This window comes from Haemaphysalis longicornis, unplaced genomic scaffold, assembly GCF_048455015.1.
Source record: "Haemaphysalis longicornis isolate Haplotype H1 unplaced genomic scaffold, Haemaphysalis longicornis Haplotype H1 scaffold_1, whole genome shotgun sequence".
Classification (NCBI taxonomy): domain Eukaryota; kingdom Metazoa; phylum Arthropoda; class Arachnida; order Ixodida; family Ixodidae; genus Haemaphysalis; species Haemaphysalis longicornis.
The window spans coordinates 391,012,705-391,036,912 of NW_027526203.1; the positions used below are offsets into that span (position 1 = coordinate 391,012,705).

Consider the following 24,208-nt stretch of genomic DNA (forward strand, 5'->3'; position numbering starts at 1 on the left):
GTACATATTAATCGGTCTTGATTTTTGTTGTACTGGAAACGGGCCCGTATACCATTTATTGCGTTAGTTAGCGAGTATATCAAGCCCTCAACTCCGTAATCACGTCATAACTGTGCGGGTTGAGAGTCAGTTCGTTATGATAACGATGGTTACGATAGATATTCGGGACACAAAAGCCTTCAAGTACTCTGGAAAACGTTGTCGGCCTCGTTTCGCAGTGACGTAGCAGAAACCTTTCCATTGCATTTGCATGTGAATAAACAACACACGCTGCGGATATGCACCTTCTTGCGCGCAGCCATCACGAAAGCTAATTTGTGAAGGTACTGTATGCCTTACAGCTCGACGAAAATATCCACAGGAGCGTAATCTATGAGCCTCCGGGTACAAAAACCCCCAAACTTCCTAATAAGGCGTTTGTGACGGTTCAGAAAAATTAATGCGTTGGGCGCAGAAAAAACATTAATCTGATACAGGTCAACAACAACAAAATAAACAGAAGACAACCGTTTTATTTCCCGTTCTGCGATGCGCGTGTGAGGGCCCTCTGCTTGGTGCCTACATTAAACTGTTGAATGTTCATAAGAGCATCTCAAAAATACTTCAGGGAAGCCTCCGTATCTGGAAACTTATCGAGGAGCTCTGAGCTGGGAACCTCGCAAATAAGCTAGAAAGGACAAGTTACACACGGTCATCTGACCTATGCTCGGAAGGAAGTTGTTCTCTCTTTCCTCGTTTGTTGCAAACTTGTGCGGGATGCAGCTTGAAATTATTTAGATGTGTCAGAAGCGTGTAAAATAACTGAATTGCAGGAAATACACTCTTTAGTTCACTAAAGCATCAAAGCGCTTGGTTTCTAGCACGGGCACTGCTGCCCCTTACAAGCGGAGCGTAGCAGACGACAGCGGCGCGAGTCCCTAAGCTGACGTCAGAGCCAGGGGGCGCCACTCAAACATCTCACCGCCAATAAATGCCATGTATATGGGTTTAATGTGCTCTGCGGATTTTGCTATACCTTGATTGACGACATGGATGTGATCCATGGTTGAGTATCCTTTCCTTAATCTAATGTGCTCTCTGGGTTGTTGGGAATACAGGCTGTCACCTATGCGGCTAAATATAACTTCGGTAAACATGCAGCTCGTAAACAACTGAGAGTGATAGGCTGATAGGTCTGTAATTTTTTAGGTCTTTGGGATCTCCCTTTTAATGAATCAGAATAATGTTGGCGTTTTTCCAGGCTCTGGGTACTTTTTGAGTCTTCAAGCATTCTGAAAATAGTACAGAAAGCTTTTCCAGTACAATATATCATCCCTACTTCAAATTATCTACGGTTATGCAGTCGTCACCTGCAGCTTTTCCTATTTTCATGCCTTTGAGAGCCTTTCAAACTTCCTCTTTAGTTATTAGTGAGACATCGCAATTTAAGTTTGCACTCACAGTAGTTTCCCCTGGTCTAACACTGCTGGCATACAGCCTGGTGTAGAATCTTTCTGCTACCTTTATTATCTCGTCCAAATTGTGCGCAATGTTACCCTATTCGTCTCTTAGTGCGTGCATCCTGTCTTTGCCGATGAATAGCTTTATCTTAGTTGCTTTCAAGCTTCCCCCTATTTGCACAGTTTCCTCAATCACTGCCATGTTATGTTGACGAAATTCGTTTGTGTTACTTCTGTTAATCAGTTTCGAAAGCTCGGCAAATTCAACCCTATATAATTCTGGATATAATGCCGGTTTTTCTCGGTTTTTGAGAGCCTGGTGGCATTCTTTTGACACCCGTTTAAGCTAGGTGATAGAATGTTGGCGCCGGCCTCATTTTCGGTCCTCGGAAAGGCCCTTTGGTGGTGGCGTAAGTTGTGAGCAAGGCTGGCGTCCATGTCTGCCGAACAAGAAAGCGACTACACACAACGCGTAGGAAGAGCATCCCTGTGCAGGCATACGCCTGCTAAAATCGCGTATCTTTTCTTTTTTTCTCGGCCGTGGTATCATTGTTCTTCTTTCCGCAATCTGCAGTTGCTCTGTACTCACGGCAAGACCTCGTATCTGGTTGCCTCGGTTGTAGTTAGCACCGGTTATTCTGTTATCACCGATGACGTACTTGCGCGGACGCTTGATGAGCACGGCTGATAGCGTACGGGATGTTGGTTTTTTTTTTTTTGAGGGGGGGGGGGGGTGTATAAATCCCTGGGTAGGGTGCTCGTGGTTGTGGAATCTTTTTTGGGGTGGTGTAGAAATCATCCTGGAGGGGGGTGGGGGGGGGGGTGGGGGGGAGTATATGAATCCCTGAAAACGGCATAAACTGATTCGGTTCATTCTAAGACTGCCATGGGTAGACCACATAAATTAAAGACACCAGAAGAACAGCGTGAAAATAAAGGATACAACCCATCAGTATGTCTGGTGTTTGATACAGCTTCGCTGGACATGCACGTTCGCCGGGTGGGATGGCGGCCAATTTTGTTTCTTTTCCCACGGAAACACACTTGTCAAAAAATGTTGGCGGATTTGATGCTACGAAGCTTGTCCAATAAGGCGCACCGTATGTTGCAGTGTGGCATAAAAAGTTTGATCGCCTGAGAATTTTCAACGAGCGACGCAATGTTTACGTTGTTAAAACGGCTGCCGCGGGTGATGATCGAAAATGCATCACTGCTAGCGGCTTAGCCACCGAACCACTCCTGCGTATAGCACCGGTCAAGTATTTACCCTTTCCAGGTTTGAGACCATTTTAAGCAAATTAGGAAGTTTAAAAAAAGCACGCTTTTGGTGTGGGCCTTCGCCATGGCGCAGTGCAGCAATCTCGTGGTCTGACTGCCCCTGTACAGTTGCAGCGAAGGAAGAGCAAAGTGGATTTTCCATATCGCCTGCAGGATGTCGAAAATGTATCGAATTATTTCAATCAGCCTTGCACTCTGCACACGGGATCGCCAGCAGCACGCCATTGCAACACTGGTGTGCATACCTTACGCTATGTTGCGGTTATATATATATATATATATATCAGGGTGTCGAACCGGAACCGAACCGAACCGAAAACCGGAACTGAACCGGTATTTTTGCCGGAACTGAACCCGAACCCGAACCGTTATTTTTTGAGCACGCTGAACCCGAACCGGAACTGAACCGAAAAAAGAAATAACGGTTACCGGTTCATGCCGAAACGGTTCGACCCTCTGTTGTTGACATTGCACAGTCAATGCAATTCAGGCTTTTTTTTCTTTCACGTACCATCAACTTCGTACCTGCTCGCTCACTTCCCCCTCCAGACAATTGAACACTATCACACTCTATGTAACAACAAGGGAAATGAATGAGCACCAATGTAGCAATGGTCTGTTGCTGCTGGAAGCGCGAGCGTAGTGGAAGCTGACCAAAGGAAATGTCATTCTCCGCAGCTTGCAGGGGATATAAAACGACTTTTCCCTTCCCTAGCTGCAACTTTAGTGGAGCAATCAGGCTGCAGGAGTGCTCCAGTGTGCAGCAGCGAAAGCCCGATGTGTGCAAACTTTTTCCATTTCATAATTTGTTTAAAAGGTCCGACACCTGCAAATTGTAATATTTGACAAATTTGACCGCAGGAGCGGCTCAGTGGCTAAACCACTTGATGCTGACTACAAGTGGCTTCGATGTCCCTTACCCACGACCATTTTTGAGGACAGTACAGTGGACAAGCTCCGTTTTTTACAAGTACAAATAACAACAGATATGTCAGGGAAAACTGTTAAGGTGCGCACTTAATCTCTTGGCAAGAAACTGCAGTCCCCGACCTTGTCTTGGAAGCAGAAACAGTAATAAAGCAGATGACACGTGCAGAAAGGACGGCCGGTACCTCACACTGTCCCATTCGCCGAGCGATCATCTTTTCTGCTTGTTCTGCAGTTTTTTCTCTTTCAGATCTGCTTTTTTTTCGAAGGTGCACTTGTACTGACTGCCCAACTCGCTACATTACTTCTACTGCTACTCGATCCGGAGGGGAGTACTGATTTGATTTGATTGTGGGGTTTAACGCGCCGACCCAGCACAGGCGATGAGGCGCGCCGTAGTGGAGGGCTTCGAATTAATTTTGACCACCTGGGGATCTTTAACGTGCGCCGAAATTTCGTACACACGGGCGTTTTTGCTTTTCGCCTCCATCAGAAAAGCGGCCGCTTCGGCCGGGAATCGAACCCGCGACCTCGCGCTCAGCAGTGCCTTAGCCACTGAGCCACCGAGGCAGGTCAGAGGGGAGTACTGCTGTGGACGAATTAAAGAACGCCTACCCAAAAAAGTTCTTCTTATGCTCCGCGCGTAAAATTTCCCTTTCATTTTGTAACAGCATAATCTGTTATAAGATTACGCAATGTAGCACACGGAACGATGGCCGGGGGTCAGGCGGTACGATGACATACTGATTGTAATGCACACATCCAGTATAGCTTTCGCAAAAGGAATTGCAGTGGTCAGAGAAATAATGCAGTGACTGAGCGTTAACTAAAGCTTACTTTTAACAAAAGTGTGGCTAACACATTCGATAGGGTGACAGCTAACAAATTATGCAGGGTGACCAAATGATCTAATTCATTGGTAGTATTTATGTGCCTGTAGTAGGGTTGTTCTGTTTTGTTACAAATATTAAAAAAATGTGCGCCATTGGTAATTAGCGCTGATATTTCAACACGCCAGTACGCAGACCTAAATTTAAGGCTTCAAGGTAAGCGTGATAGGCGATTCCATAGTGACGATTGCGATTTTAACAAAAAATGAAAGGGCAGAATATACAGGGTGTCCCAGCTATCATGCACCAAGATTTAAAAAAAGAGAAATTGCGTAACTCGAAGAAAACCTAGTGCATAATGTTTGCAGTACTGTGAAGTTGCGGAGAGTAATTTTTTCGTTAATGAGACTGAATTAATTGATTGTAATTAATTATCTAACTAGAGAAATACTTCCCTAATCACTAAAGTGTCAATGAGGCACTTGTAGGTAACCACGAGGGGCATCTAACTGCGCTATTTTCAGCGACGAACTAATTGCGTACTCATTTATTTTGACTGATTAAGGAAACCCGCGAAATATGAAAAATACCACGTGACGACGCTTACGCGCGCATTGTAAAGCAGCGTCCCCAAACAAAGCTGATTGAAAGCAACTGCTTCGCGTGTTATCCGCCCGAAAAGACAGCGCATCACCTTGATAATAGCATGCATGGAAGGAGCAGCAACAGCAAGATTCCCGGGACGCGTGTGCAGATAAGGAACAAACTCGGTCGCGATTTCTTCTTTCTTTCTTTTGTTTATTTCATTCTGGCTAACTCAGAGGCAGCCTGTTTGAGGGCGTTGCTTTACGGTACGCGCGGAGGCGCCGTCACGTGGTATTTTTCATATTTCGCGGGTTTCCTTTATCAGTCAGAATAAATGTGTACGCAATTAGTTCATCGCTGAAAATACCGCAGTTAGATGCCCCTCGTGGTTACCTTCAAGTGCCTCATTGACACTTTAGTGATTAGGAGAGTATTACTCGAGTTAGATAATTAATTACAATTAGTTAATTAAGTGTCATTAAAGAAAAAAATACTGTCCGCTTCTTCACAGTACTGCAAACATTATGCACCTGGTTTCTTTCGAGTTACGCCTTTACTCGTTTTTTAAATCTTGGTGCATGATAGCTGGGACACCCTGTATATCCCACCGTCATATCTCTCGGCGGTGGCTTTATGAATAGTCGCTAGGACAACATAAAGTCTGGACGAGAAAGTAGGTAGTAAATCGTCACCACTTCATCTGTTTTTCTAATATCTCGTGATTATTTAAAGTTTGCTTTGCAATTGCGCCACTGCCCTTGGGGAACAGCAGCATTTTGAATTTTTGTTTGTGTTTTGACTTTACTGTCGCTTTAAACTACTAAATGTTTTTTTTCTAATTTCAGTGACAATTCAATTCATCGAACCGGTTCGCGAACCGGTTCGGCACATAATTTTGTCGAACCGGAACTGAACCGGAACGAAATTATTTCACCCGAACCCGAACCGTAACCGAACCGGTATTTTTTTCGGTTCGACACCCTGATATATATGTATATATATATATATATATATATATATATATATATATATATATATATATATATATATATATATATATATATATATATATATATATATATATATATATATATATATATATATATATATATATATATATATATGCCCGTGTTGGGGACTGTATACAGTGTGGACACGACCACAACTTCGTATCGCAGCTAAGACTCACATTTTCTCCGTATCTAACGTTTGTAATTATTTGCACACAAGAGACAACCAAATTCTACCACGCTGTTTTTTTACTGTTGCTGTTCTTTCATATATACATAACTGTTGTGTGCGTTCGTATGAAAGGGGCGATCATTTGTCCTTCCATTATATGTTAATCCTGAGTGTTCCTAAATTAAGGCACGGCGAAGTTTGCGCGAAAAATTGTGGGTCACGTCTTGCACGTTCTTGTTCAGGCCTGTTTACCGGGCCAACCGTCCCACAGGAACAGCCCGACGCGATGAGCTAATCTCTTGAAACGGGAGTTGCGTTTGCCGAGGTCAGCCTCGGTGCCGTCAAAGATAGCTGCCTGGTTTGTTGAGCGCTCGTAATCCGAGCCTGCAGGTTAGTGGCCGCCTGGCTATCGGCGCTGGCAGGTGCAGTCTAGAAAAACGCGGGTCGTTAGCACGCGACGGCCACTGCTCACGTACACCACTGAGATGAGGCTCGTCGTGGCCCTCTTACTGGCATCCGCCGGGTCGGCCTGGGCGTCCGGCGACCAGGAGTACACCTGCAATGCCTCGCAGCTCCTGTCCGCCGAGCTCGTGGCCGAGATCCGCAGCTACGCGCCCGTGGTGCAGAGCATCCTGGACTACGTGATCCGTGGACCCGAGCGCAACCGTACCTACGAGGAGCTGGCCAGGTTCGTGGACCGCTTCGGCGCCCGCATCTCGGGCTCGCGGAACTTGGAGAACGCCATCGACTACACGGCTGAGCTTCTGGGCAGCCAGGGGCTGGACGCCGTGTACACGGAGCGCGTCCTCGTGCCCCACTGGGTGCGCGGCAACGAGTCGGCCTGGATCGTGCGGCCGCGGATGCAGAGGCTCAACATGCTGGGCCTCGGCGGCAGCGTGGGCACGTCGCCAGCTGGCATCATCGCTCCCGTGTTCGTCGCAAAGTCCTTCGACGAGCTGCGCGCTAACGCTTCTAAGGTGCGACCGAGAGTCCGTCGCTACAAACTATGCAGTCCAGAGTTTGTAAACGGGCCCGAAATGGGGTGTCTTTAACCAGTAGAAATAGCAGAATTTGCTTAGTCTTGTAACAAAATTAGGATTTCTGAGTTATCGTGCGTATGGTAATATCCATACTACCCGCTCCTTCTACGGCCTCCACTCCCACTTAAATGGCGTAATATGATATCGTATTGCTGAATTTTGTCCAGGGGTGGCCATTTACCGCTGTTGACGCCGCAATACGCATAGACTGCAGGACATGCGACTTCCGCTGAAGCTGTTAGTTAGTGCCGAACAGCCGCATGATGCGCAAGGAAAGCCAGAACACGCTCAGATCATGCTAGTCACGATTCTCTGCCACGATCCCATACGTACAGTGCGCAACACCCTTGTCTATAACACTGAGTTGAACTTGAACTAGTCACCTCTCAAAACTGCGGACTCAAACTTTTCACAAAAAACGTTGAGGTCAAAATAGATGGTTAAGACTTAAGAATGACACAATAGTTTTCTTCAAATGTTTTTCGGGTGAGGCAAGATGAGGCTATAAGCACCAAACCTGGGTTATAGACAAGTGTGTTGCCCTCTGTACTGCATTAAAATGGGAGTTTTTCTTTATTGCTTCCCGCAAAGCTGAGATGGACATTGCCTCAACAACACAGGAAATCGAGAACTTGAGACCCATGAGACAAGTGCTGGCTGAAAGCTCAAAATCTTATTCAGACAGAAAATGAAACCCAAAATGAAACCCAAAATGGAACCCAAAGCTTGTATTTTATAGAGATAAGTCAAACAAAAATTGCCAGAGGGTTGTTCTGCCCAATGAGGCGAAAACAGCGCAGCTGTACGATTCACCGACATCGCGACGACGTATATTACCACATGGTGACGTTCTCACGACATACGTTGATATTTTGGTGCAGCAAAAGCTTGATTTGGGCCAGTTGGTCCAGCATGAGTGAAAAGGGTTTAAAGGCGAAAAAAAAATGGACACGAGAAGAAACAAACAAAACAGACAAGGCGCCACTCCGCCTTGCCTGTCCGCCTTGTCTGTCTTGTTCGTTTCTGCTTGTGTCCGTGTTTTTAGGGACGAAGCCTCTTAGGGGCTGGTGCTGTTGGCGTCTCCTGTCGTCGTTGTCGTCGTAGTCGTCGTTTCATGTAGTCACGGTACTAAAACACCAGGAAACTCTTTTACGTCTCGCGCTAAAATTTAACGCGTTCTTAAAAAAAAAAAAACACTGGGAACCCGCCGCGGTGGCTCAGTGGCTAAGGCGTTGCGCTGCTGAGCACGAGGTCGCGGGTTCGATTCCCGGCCGCGGCGGCCGCTTTTCTGATGGAGGCGAAAAGCAAAAACGCCCGTGTGTGCGAGATTTCGGCGCACGTTAAAGATCCCCAGGTGGTCAAAATTAATCCGGAGCCCTCCACTACGGCGCGCCTCATCGCCTGCGTTGCGTCGGCGCGTTAAATATTGCAGTCAATCAAAAAACACTGGGACACTCGCTTGCGCCTCGCGCTAGATACCTTCGTGCTGCAAAGACAAGAGACTTTTACAGCAAAGCTGTATACCTCTACCCTCCACCGGCTTCATATCCATTAGCAAAAACGCCAAGGCGCCAAGAATACACTTATACAATGCATGCTTCGCCCCTCCCCAGAGGTTTCACATTAGTGGAGATGACCCGGGATTTTGTGCTGCGCCTCTAAACCATTTTCACTCATACGTTGGTGGTATTACAGTATTTGTGCGACAATGGCCGCATGCGCTGTGCTTGTCAACGTCTGTGTTGGGCTCCTGTTTCTCTGCGCGGTAGTTCAGAGTTTTTACGACGTATTAATCGGGCCCCAATATTTCGCGCGATTGCAGCGGGATTCTTTCTTCAATCTCTCGTAAAGGCACGTCTTGCTTCACGTGTCTCCTCGCCGGTGAAGTCTGTCGAAGAGCCATCGCAACTGATGATCTCACAGCTCGGTCGCTCCGCGTTCCCCTATCGCCTCTGCTGTAGAGCCATCGCAGTCACTGCGAGACAAGAAGTGCGTGAAGTTACAAGCCGGCATCATTCCCGTGTTGCCCAGAAAGGCACAGCTTACTGTGTAGAGCGCCATTGGCGGGTGCTTATGCACGTGTCTGTGTTTTCAATGAAAAAAGCTTCTGTTTCTGCGGAGCGGGAACCGTAGTGCGCGAGCACGAAGTTCGTGCGGCAGAATCCAGGGTGCAGCTACAACAAGGGGCAGACAAATGCGAACAGGGAGTACCTGAAAAGTGCTTTAAATCTTGTCGAGGGTGTCATTCGGCACCACCTCATAGCCCCGCACGTATATTTTGCCGCAGGTCAACGTAATGGAATACACAACCTAGCTTTGTCAAGGTAGGAACTGGTTGTATTTTTTTATCCCACAAACTCTAGCTACTGCCGAACGCAACCTCAACGCCTGACTTCATATCAGTTCTAAAGCAAACGCTTTCTATAGCTTATCTTGGGGGAAAGTCAGGCGTCAACTGCAGACCAAATGGTAATATTTTTGATGCGGAATAAGTTGCCGTGAAGATATGGAATTAACGCCGGCAGGTTAACAGAGAGACATATATAGGTTAAAAGCTCCTTGTGAGTTGCACGAAAGGCGCAAAGGAAAGTCGGTGTGTTGGGGAGATGTAGTGTTAGCACTGCTCCAAGTGAGCTCACGTGAGGGTTCCACACGCAGGCACGCGGAAAGGTGGTCGTGTTCGACGAGGAGTTCACCAGCTACGACCGGACCGTGCTGTATCGCGAGAGCGGCGCCTCGGAGGCGGAGCGAGTGGGCGCCGTGGCTGCGCTGGTGCGCTCCGTGACGCCCTTCTCGATCGGCAGCCCGCACACGGGCTGGATGAGCTACGTGGGCAACGAGCCACGCATACCGTGTGCCTCCATCACCGTCGAGGATGCGCAGCTGCTCAGGAGGCTCCAGGACAGAGGTGCACCACTTGGCTGTGGGGGGTTGCTCCGCGCCGCCTTCAATCCGGCTCCCGCGAGTCAGCTGTAGAGGTGGGAGTGGTTCAACAAACAAACAAACAAACAAACAAACAAACAAACAAACAAACAAACAAACAAACAAACAAACAAACAAACAAACAAACAAACAAACAAACAAACAAACAAACAAACAAACAAACAAACCAAAACAAACAAACAAACAAACAAACAAACAAACCAAAACAAAAGAAAAGCATTAGAGAAAACGTGTTTTCGTTTTTTTTTTCTATCTTGATGACATCGAAAAAAACATACGGAGCTTCTCCGGGGAAATTCGCTGTAACGCGACCAACCTGCAGTGACGCAAACGCTTTCAGAAATCAATGTCTTGACGTGCAATCGTGTGCTGATTTTCAGAGCGGAAGCTCTGCTGGGTCTTTTGTGATGCAGCATGTAACAATTATATTGTTAATATAAAAATAATGAGCAACTTAAGCCTCTTAAGTAATTTGAAGGCAAAAGCCAGTGGTTATCGAAGACTTCTGCACTGCTCCATCGTGTTAGCGGTGAAGTCACGTTCGCCTGTCACGCGGCATGAATCCGAATAATTCTTGTTCCCCCCTGGCACGGCAGAGCGTTAGCGCCGTAGTTACCACACTTGGCTGAGGCTCTTGGTGACTCGTTGGCGCCCAAGAGCCCCCTACGCTTTTTTTTCGCCTTCGCCCCCCCCCCCCCCCCCAACATTTATATTATTTCGAAACCAATATTGGCCTACACTCGGATACAACTTAAGGACAACAAGGGAAGTTGCCCCTGCGCCTCATCACCGCAGCCGACTGTTTCTCCGCGCGCCGCAGAGCGTGCGTTACTCGAGCATTTTAAATGCGACAAGAGTCGTTTGTGTGATTTTTAGAACCTGATCTGCTTATAAATTACTGCAGGGATTACAAACAAACTGCGTGAGAAAAAGCAGACCATGTCACGCATTGGGCGCTATGTCCTTTCAGAACGCGCGCGCGCGTTGACGTTCGGGTCCGTCGCTTCGGTGGAGTGATACACTACATGAGCTCCGATTATAGACCGTTTACAGCATGGTTTACAGCGAGCAGTTAGGTCCGCCTTAGCCAACACCGCACTCGCCACTACTGGTCTTTGTCAATTTCGGTTTCGCCGTATACTCCTATTCTTCGCTCGAAGTGCGTCGTTAAAAAAATGGGTTCAGCACGAAGAAAAGTCATAATTAGTATTGTGGACGCAGTCGGAGCTCATGTTGGTCGTCGCGAGTTGGAGATAGAGAGAGAATAAACATCCTTAATTTCGGGCGTAATGGAACACGATGGTGAGCGCACCGGTGGGGGGCGTCCGCTAGTCCGGGGTGCCCTCGTCCTTGCTGGCTGCTCGTTCCCTGCGCTGGGTCGAGAGGTCCGAGCTGGACAGCCGGTCCACCCACTGCTCGTACGTGGGACGGGGATTGGGTGTGAGGGATGGGGATTGTTGGCATTCCCAGACCAGATGGCACAGGGTGCCTGGCTGGGGGAAAAAGTGGCAGGTACAATAATATTGGGTGTGGTAGATATGGCGGAGGAGGGTACACTGCGGGTAGGAGTTGGTCTGTACACGGCGGAGTGTGGTCGCTTCGGCTCTAGAAAGGTGGGAGTGTGGTGGAGGGAACCGTTGACGCTCGTGTCTGAAGTGAAAGAGGATGTCCGCGTAGGCATTGAGTGTGTGTGCGTGTGTGTGTGTGTGGGGGGGGGGGGGGGGGGGGGGTCCTCTCCATGTCTTGGCTCTCTTCTGAAATTGCCCGGAGGGGTGTGTACTCGGGCAGTGGCGTCCTTGGTGCCACCGCCCCTCGAGTGCCGCCCCTCCTACACGCCGCTGCCGTGAAAGGAAGGCGCGAGGACGCTGATCTATCTGTGCGAAGGTGTTGCCTGCGCGGTCCCAGGGTCGAAAGCTGCAAGCTGCGTTAGACCATACTGCAGACGGCTTGCTAATAAGATAAAGTGGAAACGTGAGTACGAGTGCGCAAAGCGGCAGGCTGAAACGAATGAACAACGGGAACTTCGGCGAACTAAGCGTCGGGAGAAGGATGCAGAAATGCGACAGCGGCGAGCTTTAGATGCCCGCCTTCGACTTCGGAAACTGACGAAACGACGCTAGTGGGCGCTCGCAGTACGGAACCTTCGACTGGCCATATCGTTCGGCTGGTAAACTGTGCTCCGACTGCTTTCGCTTGCCTAACCGGCCTAGCAGGGCTAAGCCGCAGCCATTTTTTTTTCTTCTTACAGGAATCGAGGCGTACGTGCACTTAACTATGGATGCTAAAAGTCTACCGCTGGCCACCTCCCGGAATACTATTGCTGAGCTTTGGGGCAGGACCAATCCAGACGAGGTGAGCCATATTATTAGACGTTAGCCTAACGTCTCGCTTCGACGCCTAATGTCGGCAACCTGCACTAACTGGAAAAAAAATCATGGCATTCATTGTACTTCAAACCACGGCCGAGTGACGTCGTGAGACATGAAAACGTAACGTTAGGTCTAAGCTCATAAACTCAGGTGCTCGTAGCCCTCTGGCCACAGAGTAGAACATACCCGCATTCAGGGGCCAAAGGGGAAGATGAGTGGGTCAGAACCCCCCCCCCCCCCCCTTTTGGCTTTTGTTTCACCCGACACTGCACCGATATATTGAAATGTAAGAACTAAAGGAACTGTGTCGGTTTATTAAAGCAGAAAAATGACTGAAATTGTTTGGGCGCAGACTCTCTTTCATTTTAACTTTTTGCCGGCGGCATATGACATCCCTTCCTAACGAAAGTTGAGAGAAGCGCGAGAACTTTCTGACATGAAAACTGCGTCAAACGTGCGTCAAAACCTTTGCTAAAAGTGCGCCCAACCTTCGCTGAAAGTGTGTCTAATCGGTTGCCAAATCTTTAGTAGTAACTTTATTTTGCCCAAAAATTGTAGTGATTGTACCACTGAGTTGTTCACTCAGTCATCTAGACAGCGAGGATCCCGATGTTTTGGGTGCTCGGTGTCTTCCGCCAACTGGGCGAGGGCTTCTTGCACGAGGGGAGCTGGGCTAGAGATGGCAGCGCCCCACTCCGCGATGGATGATATGACATGAAGGATGGGATGAGTTTTTCGTGATACCGGTATGACTGGGCATGGCCAAATGATGTGGTGAAGTGAAGCTCGTTCTATAGAACAGAAGGGGCAAGCGTCTTTATACTCCGCAGTATTATGATGGACAAAAGATGTGGAGTGGGGAATGATAGTGTTTGAAGCTGCATGAGAGGCACTGCATGCCTGCGACTGAAAGATGGATGCGGCGGTGGAAACAGGCATTATCCTGGCGGAAATGGTCGAGGACATCTCCGAAAGAATGGAGATGGTCCTTATAAACAAACGGTTGCGCGCTATCTTCAGGGGTCCTATAAGGTTCTCGGCGAACCATATCTCGAGAATTCTCATTGGCTCTCCCATTTCCTATTAGGCCAGAGTGTGCCGGTAAGCCGATGATGCGGAACGTCCGGCTATGAAATGAGGGCCCTTTCAGCAGGGTTGCCAAGGCTCTAGATGATACCCTGCCGTTTAAAAATTTAGTAAGGCCGATTTGGAATGTGTTAGGGTGTTAAGTTTGGAGACCAGCTGTGGCCCATGGCTAGAAATACCGAAATCGCAAACGAAGAACGAACCGATGCGACGATTATTCGCGCCCTAAGTAAACGCATCTACGAACGATCTGAAGGTATTACAAATACGCGGTTAACGAGATAAACGTATACTAGTGTACTCCTTCTTCGTGATCCACGCGTGTATTGTCTTATCTAGAAGCGTTCCTTTTTCGCGATTTTCAAGTAACCGTTTTGACACGTTGGAAGCCAGGTTTCACGCACGCGCCGTGTGTCCAGAGATTTTATCAGAGCTTTTCGGCCGACCAACCGGTCTATCGGGAAATGCATTAATTTTTTGACAGGACGCCATCGGTCCCACTAAGAAATCTTTCGCTTTACACCAGCTACGCATCTGCCCGTAATGCTGTATTAGAGAACACTTTGTAAGGAGTATGTGCCCATACTCTCAATACTGACGCAAAGCGAAAAGGATCAGAAGGAACGCATGGGGAAAAGGGAGATGATAACGAGAGGACGCGTATTCGGCAATCAGGCGTTGTGCTGCTGAGCCAAAGGACGCGGGTTCGATTCCCGGCCGCTTTTCTGATGGAAGCCAAAAGCAAAAACGCCCGTGTGTTCGAGATTTCGGCGCACGTTAAAGATCCCCAAGTGGTCAAAATTAATTCGAAGCCCTCCACTACGGCGCGCCTCATCGCCTGTGAAGCGTCGGCGCGTTAAACCGCCATAATCAATTAACTACGCCGTAAGGAGTGCTTAGGTGCCCCCGTAAATCATATGATTTTACGGCGAAAGCCTTGGGCTCCCCATTGTGCGATAAACCGGCGTTGTTGTTGCTGCTGTTAGGCACAGAAAAAGAGCGCCGGTAAATAAATAAAAAACACATTAGAGCGCGTCATTGTTGGTGTTACGTCACTCACCACACACGCAAAACAGGTAAGAAAGTCGTTTAAGCCTCCTTAAGTGTGTTTAGACGACAGCGTTATATGTTTATTTTACGATATACGAATGGGGAATGCGCTTCTGATGTAACTTTCATCGCCACTAGCCAGCTCCCTCGAGTGGGCCAACTTGAAGGCTGCTAAAACAGCCCACCGACAACATGGCTGCTCGCAGTACAAAGGCCCAGCCTATATGTTGGGTTAGTCTTGACCGACGACCATGGCACTTTGCAGGCACTCTGCCGGGCCCACCGAAAAGAGCAAGGGGGGTGGGAGGGAGACAGATTTGTCAAGTGGGTCAAAATTCGTGGTTGGAAAAAAAAAAAAAAAAGGTGGAGGGAGTTAAACATGACGCTCCAGGAAAGTAAAGGCATGACACACGCATTTTGTTTATGCCACGCTCATTTCGTTTCCTTTTAGCCCTCTCTTTTACCATTAAAACAATGATTGTTATGCACTCTTTGCATACTCTCGTTCTTTTTGTTTCCTCGTGAAGAGGACTTTCTTCGGTACGAAGCTTCAGACTGGAAAGTGCCGCTGTGCAGGTGTGCTCGCCGAGCCTCCGCCGGGTGTGTTGGCGTGCGTTTCTTGCCGAAAAGGCCGCGCGAGTGGTCGGCAGACCACAGGCCTTAACGAAGCTATTACTCCCCTACGGAGCTGATTTTAGTGCGGCCGGTGGGCGCAGGTTGTGCTGGTGAGCGGCCACCTGGACTCGTGGGACGTGGGCCAGGGAGCCATGGACGACGGCGGAGGCGCCTTCATCTCGTGGCGTGCGCTCGCGCTGCTCAGGCGCCTGGGACTGCGGCCGCGACGCACCCTGCGCGCCCTTCTGTGGACGGGCGAGGAAGAAGGCGTGTGGGGCGGCCAGGCCTACTACGAGCGCCACCGCGACCGCATCGGATCGAGCCTCAACCTGGTCATGGAGTCGGATCTGGGCACGTTCCGGCCGCTGGGCCTCCGCTTCGCTGCCGCTGACCCCAGGGCACGCTGCATGGCGGCTCAGGTGCTGAGCCTGTTCGGCTCCATCAACGCCACGAGGCTCATTCTGGGGCCCGACGGCCCGGACATCCAGTCCTGGGTGGACAGTGGAGTGCCCGGCGCCTCGCTGGACACGGCCAACAAGGAGTACTTCTACTTCCACCACACGGACGGCGACACCATGACCGTGGAGGACCCGACTAACCTGGACCTGTGCACCGCTTTCTGGGCCGCTGCTGCCTTCGTATTCGCTGACCTGAGCGAGCGCCTCCCGCGCTAATTTAGCACCACGTATGCTAGCGCGCAACGAATAAGTACTTCGAAAATCGCGGCACTAGAAGGGGCTAGCAACATTCAGCGGAACGAAGCACGCCTACAGCCGCCGAGCCCCGTGTTTGTTTTACAAGATGGCGCTTATAATCTTCGCGATGCTCTAGAAATTGAGATCTCTCTAAACGCGGTGATATTATGAATGCAAGTACCCGAATCTATACATTCTTAACGAAAATCTGAGTATATGCAAAAAAAAAAAAATGAAATATCGCGCGGCCAAGGCGGGAGCTCAAGGTCGACAATGTTTTGCAGAACTGTTGCAGAAAATAAAATAACAGACGAAGGCTCAAAGAGTCCAAAAGTCTTATTCCTTTTAGAGTTGCGGTGCACATTTGCGGCGCACGACCATGTGCACATGTATGCGTACATGGTCGTGCATTTTATTTCTATTTGCAGCAGAAACGGAGGTTGCATTTCTTATGCAGGCGAAATGCGAGAGCGCTGGCGGGGCCAAAGAATTGAGGAACCCTAGGCGGCCTCATTTAATTCGTACACCTACCTTCGACCTACCTTCTTCCAGTGTAGCAAAATTTTGCTAGGCTTTGCTAGCCTTTGCTAAGTTTTGTTAGGTTTTGACATGTTCTTGCTAGGCTATGCTTAGTGCTGAGGGGTGAGGCCAAGTTTAGCGATATTTTACAAGGCTGTTGTGTGAACCCCACACTGACAGCAGATCCAAGGGGGAAACAAGCTAGGTCGACTCCCAGCTTCGTTGTTTCTCCAGCCTTGCACCACTAGCGCAAGCCGTGCCAGTTATTTTTAACAGCGAAGCTGTTTAGCAAATCGTAATTTTTTGTGTCCGCAGTTAAAAATACCCAGAAATTGCCGAGCGCGCGCACGTGAGCCGTGAGCGCTGTCCTCGCGGCGGCCGTCCGGCAATTCACAAGATTGGCAAAAAAAAAAAAAAAATCTCCAGCGTTTACGGCGTAATCGTGGCAACAGTTGCTCGGAACGAGAAAGCCACGTCACAGCGTACGCCCTTCCAAGGTGATGTCCAATGATTATCACTTCCAAAAAATGAAAGGAACTCACACTTATAGCAACAATGATGGAGTAAATGTCGTTCCGGCGGCGGCATTCAAATCGACTGCAATCGTGGGCTTAAACTTATGACCAGGATTTCGGGACATGGCCTCAAGCTTTGAAAAATTGACACCTCGTCAGCACGGAGTGTAAAAAGTCAGTACGCAGAGGAACTAGTGCTGGTAGGATTTCACCATTTCTGCAGGTGCGCTGCCATAACATGTTTCCGCCATAGCACACACGTACACACACACACGCGCACATACACACGCACATACGCATGCTCACGCCCACACACACATGCTTCTCACGTATACGGTAAAAATACAGTAATACTATGTTTGTTCAGACCTGAGGGATATTTACGGTACATTTCCCCCAGCCATATCTTTTCCATATTCAGATATGCGTTATATAAAACTGCTCTCAAGAGAGCAAGGGTAATTTTCTTCAATTTATGGAACGTCATCCTGAGTTAGCCAGGATTTGTTCTTTATGCCTGAAGGGGTTGGAAAACAATAAAGAGCTGCTTGGACATATTCATCGCTTTCGATTCTTGTTATACTGGAAACCGGCAAGTATACTATTTATTGCGTTCGTTAGAGAGTATATCAAGCCTCCCACACCGAAATATGTCAACCGTTTGAGTTGAGAATTAGTTAGTTATGACAACGATGGTTACGGTAGAAATTCGGGGCACCAAAGCCGCCTTTGAATAGCCAAGACAACATTGGCAGCGCCATTTCGCGGTGGCGTAGCACAATTCCCTCTCATTGTATTTGCGTGTGAATAAATAACGCACGCTCCGGATATGCACCTTCTTGCACACAGCCATAACGAAAGCCAATTCGTGAAGGATGGAATGTACGCCATTCAGCCTGAAGAAAAAAATTGCTGTGGTTTAGATTTGGTTAACCCTAGTTGATAGCGAAAGCTTCACTGCCCTGGCTAGGCCTATTGTCGAGGTGTGGTCGAGGTGTGGTTTCGAAATGATATACTGACATGCTTGAATGAATACACTGCTTATTCATAATCTTTTTTCGCCTCACAGCGTTTTTTAAGCCTTTCCACTGTACGAGCGACCACAGCTGGATGTTCGTCTTCCTCCATCGCACATGGCTCTGCGCCGCACGTGGCCTCCTGGCCTTCCTTTGTGGCGAGCGCTTATGGCTGCGTCAGTGGCCTCCTCGCCTTCCTCCGCCAGGTGGCGACATGGGTTCCGCGCACGTCTCCGTTTCCTCCTCTCCTATCTCTCGCCAGAAGGGTTTCAAACTGGGCTAGTTGGAAAGACATATTGTTGGATGAAACCAGCGCGAACTTAAACGAAGACAAAGGAAGTGGAACACAAGTTGTATCAACGTGCGTTTGAGGGAGCATGAATTGTCATTAAAGGGCCCCCCATCATCGCATCTTTCTTCACATTGTACTAAGTGCCGGGAATGTAAACCTAATTTTCCTGCCACTGAGATTTTATTTAGGCACCGTGAACAAACGCCCCGCGAAATTATGGAAGAGTTCCACATAGCAGAAAGAATAGACAAGCGTGTCAGCCAAGCAAGCCTGTGTATTCATCCCAAAGAGATTGCCGATCTGCGTGGCCCTTGACTGTATAGCCGGTGTCTATCTAGTCGCCTTATCACCGCGCCTTTAGTAAACTTGTTTTGCTCATGCGCTGTGTTTTTTTATTGTTTTGTGTTAGGTATTTTATTCACCCTTCCCTTGATATTAACCTTTAGTTTTTAGGCCAGCGGCTGTCCTTGCGTTCTACTTACTTTATGTTTGTTTAAGTTCGCGCTGGTTTCGTCCAAGAATAAACCTATCTCTCCTCTGCCGCCTATCTACCCAGCCATCGGGCCGCTGCTCCATGCCACACTAACACAAGAACCGACAATTGGGCGAGTTGGTACTTATTCATCTTCCCTAACAGTGCGCACACACGAAGACTAAGGCAAAGAAGGAGACAGGACGAGCGCTGTGCTGTACCACACTAACACCTCCTTCGCAGAAGCCTACCAGCTCCTCAACCATCACTGACACTGCAGGCCGCGCACATAAGGCGCCTGCTACAGAGACACTTTCCCCCATAGAAAAAAACTCGTACACTCACACCCACATTAATCCTTCTCTGCCTACTGCCCCTCATGCGGTGCACTGGACACTCACTATCACTCCCTCACTATTACTCCTTATATCATATGTGCTAGCTTTCCCCAAAAAAACCCGAAATACCCTCCGAGGAACGGTGGGAAGCCGCGCTGCGCAGCTCAGACCAGGACATACAGGCCCGTTTGGTTACCAGGGCTGGCGTTGTCGCTCACCGACTTGTAATAACGGATCCTAAAGTCTAGTTCAACCTTATTTTGTGCTTGTTACCGTCTACCCTCTGGAGATACTAGCCAGTTTTTTTTTAATTTCTGGATTCCATTCTTGAGTTCGTAGAACAAATATAAATTAATTCTTGGTGGTTACCTCAATACAAACTGGCTGGCTGATAACAGTGTAAAAATAAATCTACAAGTACTGTTAAACACTCACCTATGTAAGAATGTTATAGCATCACCCACACGCATAACAGAAACGTCACATACTCTATTAGGCCTGTTCATCACCAGTATTAATACATCTTGTGTGAAATGTGGAGTCATTAATTATGCGCTAAGTGATCACCTTCCGATTTTATTATCTGCCGAACTAATCATTAACACAAGCAAACTCCCAGAACGATCATTTCATTACCGCGCAATTAACCCAGAGACACTGTCGTTTAGCCAGTTTGAGTTGGGTCGACGTACTTGAATTGACAAACCCCGAAGAAGCTTATGATAAGGTAATGGAAAAAAATTTCTTGCGCATACCATGAGTGTTTTCCAGTTGTTTTATTCAAACGACCTAAAAACGCTCTTAAGCCTTGGTTCACATCTAACATTCTAAGGCTTATTAAAAAGCGAGATAAACTCTACGCCAAGTTTCTGCAAACTAGAAAACCTGACACATTAAAAATGTATAAAGAATACCGAAATTTCGTAAATAAAGAATTTCGTAACGCCAAGAGGCGTTACCACACCAAACTTTTTAATTCATCGGCAGGACGATCGCAGGACGTGTGGAAGGTAGTCAACCTTCTATCCAGGCAGCCACGCGAAACTGTCTCAAAAGTAGCTATAAATAATGTGGAAATAAGCGGGATAAAACTGACCGACGCCTTTAATAATTACTTTCTTTCCGTGGCACAACCACAAAACAAAACTGCCAATTACTCTTACATGGAGCCAAATAAGGGTCACACTATGTTTTTAAAACCAGTCACTAATGATGAAGTTATTGAAGCGTTTGTGTCGCTCAGCAAAAGTAAGACGGAAGATGCTTATGGCCTTCAAATCACACCAATTAAATACGCCATCGACGGAGTCGCACCATTTTTTACGCATATATTTAATGCTTGCTTGTAGTCCGCTGCGTTTCTGCGAAACATGCAATCCGCAAGAGTTACCGTAATCTATAAAAAAGGCAGCAAAGATCATCTGTCAAATTATCGCCCGATTTCTACCCTCTCCGTCTTTTCCAAGGGACTCAAAAAATTGATTCTTCAACGTCTGCTGGCTTTCTCCAACAAGCACAAACTCATAACGCCTGTGAAGTACGGCTTTCAAAAGAATAAATCGACTGAATTAGCCTTGCTGGCTCAAAAGAACTGATACTAGACAATTTTGAAAAGCAAAATGTGGTGTTAGGCCTTCTTTTAGATTTCACGAAAGCTTTCGACCTCATCAACCACCACTTCCTCATTCAGAAGCTCGAATACTACGGCTTCCGTGGAAAAGTGCTTTCTTTATTAATTTCTTACTTACAATATCGGACACAATACGCCTCGAGATTCGCGATCGCTGCGCCGCCTGCCGCCGCTTCTCCGCGGCGTTTGCGGGATTAGCGCTGCGTGGCTGATAGGTGGTCACGCAGTGTTTTGGTTCTCTTTCGCTTCTCTTTGCCTTTCCGCGCACTAAACAACTTGTTATGGTGACGTCTGTAAGCTAACTGCACGTTTAGGGTGCTTAAAAAAAACAGCTGCGTCTTGGTAGAGCGCTCGAACGCCAACAAGAGCTACCCGGGGAGGCGGTTCTGCGCGCTTCTTGGCCGCTCTTGCGGTCGTCGGCGACGGCAGCAGCATCTCACCGCTGTCACCTTCGAACACGTCAGCACAAGTGAATTCTATTTATTGTCACCTCGTTTAGACCTGACATTGGCACTATAAGAGGTTGGTTCGTTTTGCAGCGCAGAAAACAAATGCGGCTTTGCTTCGAATATGTACGTCGTAGAAAAATATGTTTCGGGGATGTGATAACCCAATAGCTGACAAAAACTTGTGCCTTTTATTGGAATATAAGCCACGCGAAAATGTTAAGTACACTCAAAGGCTGTGCATTGTCAGATATGTGCCCACTCATGTCTTATAGTAAGAACCAAGGTATATGTTAATGAAACCACGGGAAAATGAATGGTCTGCAAGTCAGGAATAAATAGAATAGTCGTACGGGAATGAAAAAAAAAAAAAAAAAAAAAACCGAGAGCAGCTTCTGAAATGCTAAAGACGTTTGTTTGAGCAAGGTAGTATTCACCAGACCAACTATATGCGAAATGCACTGATATTTCGCTAGACAATCGGGGGGGGGGGGGGGGGGAGGAGGAGGACGCTCAACTATCGTTGTTTACAAATGCGGAGCGAAATCAAGGAATGAACGTTTTAGTAATCACACACAAGCTGCGTGTTCACTTTTCGTTTGTTTTTCGCCTTCAACGAATGGCTGATCACTCGGCGGACGCATTTTTTGAAGAATACAGGGTAGGCAGTTCACAAGAAATACGAGGTGTCGTTGAAAGAGTTGATTGACTGATTGCAGGGTTTATCGCGCTGACGCAACGGAGACGATGAGGCACGCCGTAGTGGAGGGCTCCGGATTAATTTTGACCACCTGGAGATCCTTAACGTGCGCCCAAATCTCGTACACACGGGCTCGTTGGAAGAGTGTCGTATCTGATAAGGGTCTCTGATTTAGGTTTATGCTACATTCTGCAGTCTCTCTGTGTCATACGACGATGTTTCGAAGAAGAGTTTGGTCGCGGACGCGGATTACTCTATAAGCCCATCTTCGCGCTTCTCGTGGAGGATAAATGTAAGAGATGAATCTTATAGAGAGCGCTCACCTCGGGACAAGACGACCCAGCATTAAATTTGTCGCCGTGTGCTGACTCCGGAGTGTAATTTTGCATTATCCATCGTACTTCTTTGGTACAATGTTTGCGAAATTTACGCCGCATTGGCTTGTTCAGGGTACTGACCAATATCTGATATGTAATATTGGCAGGCGTAACTTGCGTGCTGTCAGATATGAGTGCTCCGCTGGATTTTGTAGTGCACAAAGTCGATTTACATCATAGTGTGTATGGCCGCAACATGACCATCGGAGGAAACACTGCTTACGGAGACACTGCCATTAAATTTCAGGGCAGCAGATTGCAATCAGCTGCATGCAAATGCTCGCTTCGGGACGCCGGCCTGTGACACACGCCCCGCGCTCATATAGATCTTTCTAAGATCGCGTCATAAACGTTTATACTCTCGTGAACACACCAGGCTTGCAAACAGAGTGCCTGCTCCACGTTATTCGGTATTTCGAACGCGGACAAACGGTAAATCGCTGTCTTGAACGAGCCCCAAAAGCAACGGCGACAGGGGGGAGCGGGCCGGGGACTCCCGCGCCTGCTTTCGAAACGGGCCGCTAGGGGGATTTCAGTAGCGCCCCTACAGGCCGCGCTCGAGGCGTTACGCACATTGCTCAGCCGTAAAGCAAGTAACTTCAGGGGTTCCTCAGGGGAGTATTTTAGGGCCGTTCTTGTTTTTAATTTATATCAATGATATAGTTAATATCGGCGAATCTGCTTTCTATATTTTATACGCCGACGACACAAGTGTGTTTTTCACTGGGCAGTCAAGCATCGTTTTAGCTGAACGAGCAAATAGCGCATCGGAACAAATAAACTGGGCAAGTGAAAATGATCTAAAAATCAACGTTAGTAAGACTAAGGCTGTGATGTTTCACCCACGTCAAAAAGTTTTTGATCTTGCGTCGCTTGTAATGAACAACAGTGCAATTGAAGTCGTTCACCATTTTAAAACTCTTGGAATCATTTTCGCAGAAAGTATGTCGTGGGACGACCACGTCATACCTTGCAAAAAATTTAGCGTGCGGCTGGGTATTTGCGGCGCTATTGTTCATCTTTTCCCATTTCAGTGAATACACTGCTCTACAATTCTCTGTTTTCCTCGAAATTACGACGCTCTGGATTGGGCAACGACAACAGCTGAAAATATTGATAAACTATCGCGTATACAGAAACGTGTAATCCGCATAATAGCCAAGGCCCAATACTATTATCACACAGCAGAACTGTTAACAAAATTTAATATTATCCGTGTGCATGCACTCTTTATACATCTATAGACTGATCCGTTATTACAAGTCGGAAATAGTTAAGCACAACAGTTCATTAGCTGAATTAGCCGGGCTTACAACGCACTATCCCGAGTATTGTGCACGAAATCCCGAAAAATGAAAGCTAATGTTTGCCGCACTAATTACGGAAAACAGATGTTGAAATTTTACTTTCCGCCCGCCCGGAACGAACTGTACGAAAAACATACCACAGATGTGATAAATAAATCATTTAGAGATTTACGCAAAACATTTCTGTAAACTGAACCAAAGTGCAGGTAGCAATATCCTGAGTTCGTTTTCAGTTTTGTGTCATCTGAATCGGTCCAGTGCTTCTTATCGCGCACATTTTGTTCTGACGCATACTTTGTTTTAGTGTAACGCGCATTGTCCTAGCGTTTTCTTTTATGCTTTTTAAAATCTTACGCATTTTATGTACATCAAATCATTCTTGTTCTCCCACCCTGATATTGTTTAACTTTGTTATTTATATCGCAATCTGTGTCTGTACATTTGTGTCTACGAGCGGCTGCGTCTGCAAATTCAAATTCACTGAGTGTATACTTAACGTGCTCCGCTTTCCACTGTATGTCTTGTAAGGGCACGGACCCCCTTCAAGCCTTTTCTGG

General features: G+C 47.6%; 1 protein-coding gene across 1 annotated transcript; it reads left to right on the forward strand.

Annotated features, from left to right (window-relative positions):
• Nucleotides 1-6,658: 6,658 nt before the first annotated feature.
• Nucleotides 6,659-16,362, forward strand: LOC144155277 (carboxypeptidase Q-like). Its single transcript, XM_077686610.1, has 4 exons — nucleotides 6,659-7,218; nucleotides 9,940-10,189; nucleotides 12,473-12,576; nucleotides 15,446-16,362. The coding sequence occupies exons 1-4, from the start codon at nucleotides 6,727-6,729 to the stop codon at nucleotides 16,016-16,018; spliced, it is 1,419 nt and encodes a 472-aa protein (XP_077542736.1). The 5' UTR covers nucleotides 6,659-6,726; the 3' UTR covers nucleotides 16,019-16,362.
• Nucleotides 16,363-24,208: the final 7,846 nt, after the last annotated feature.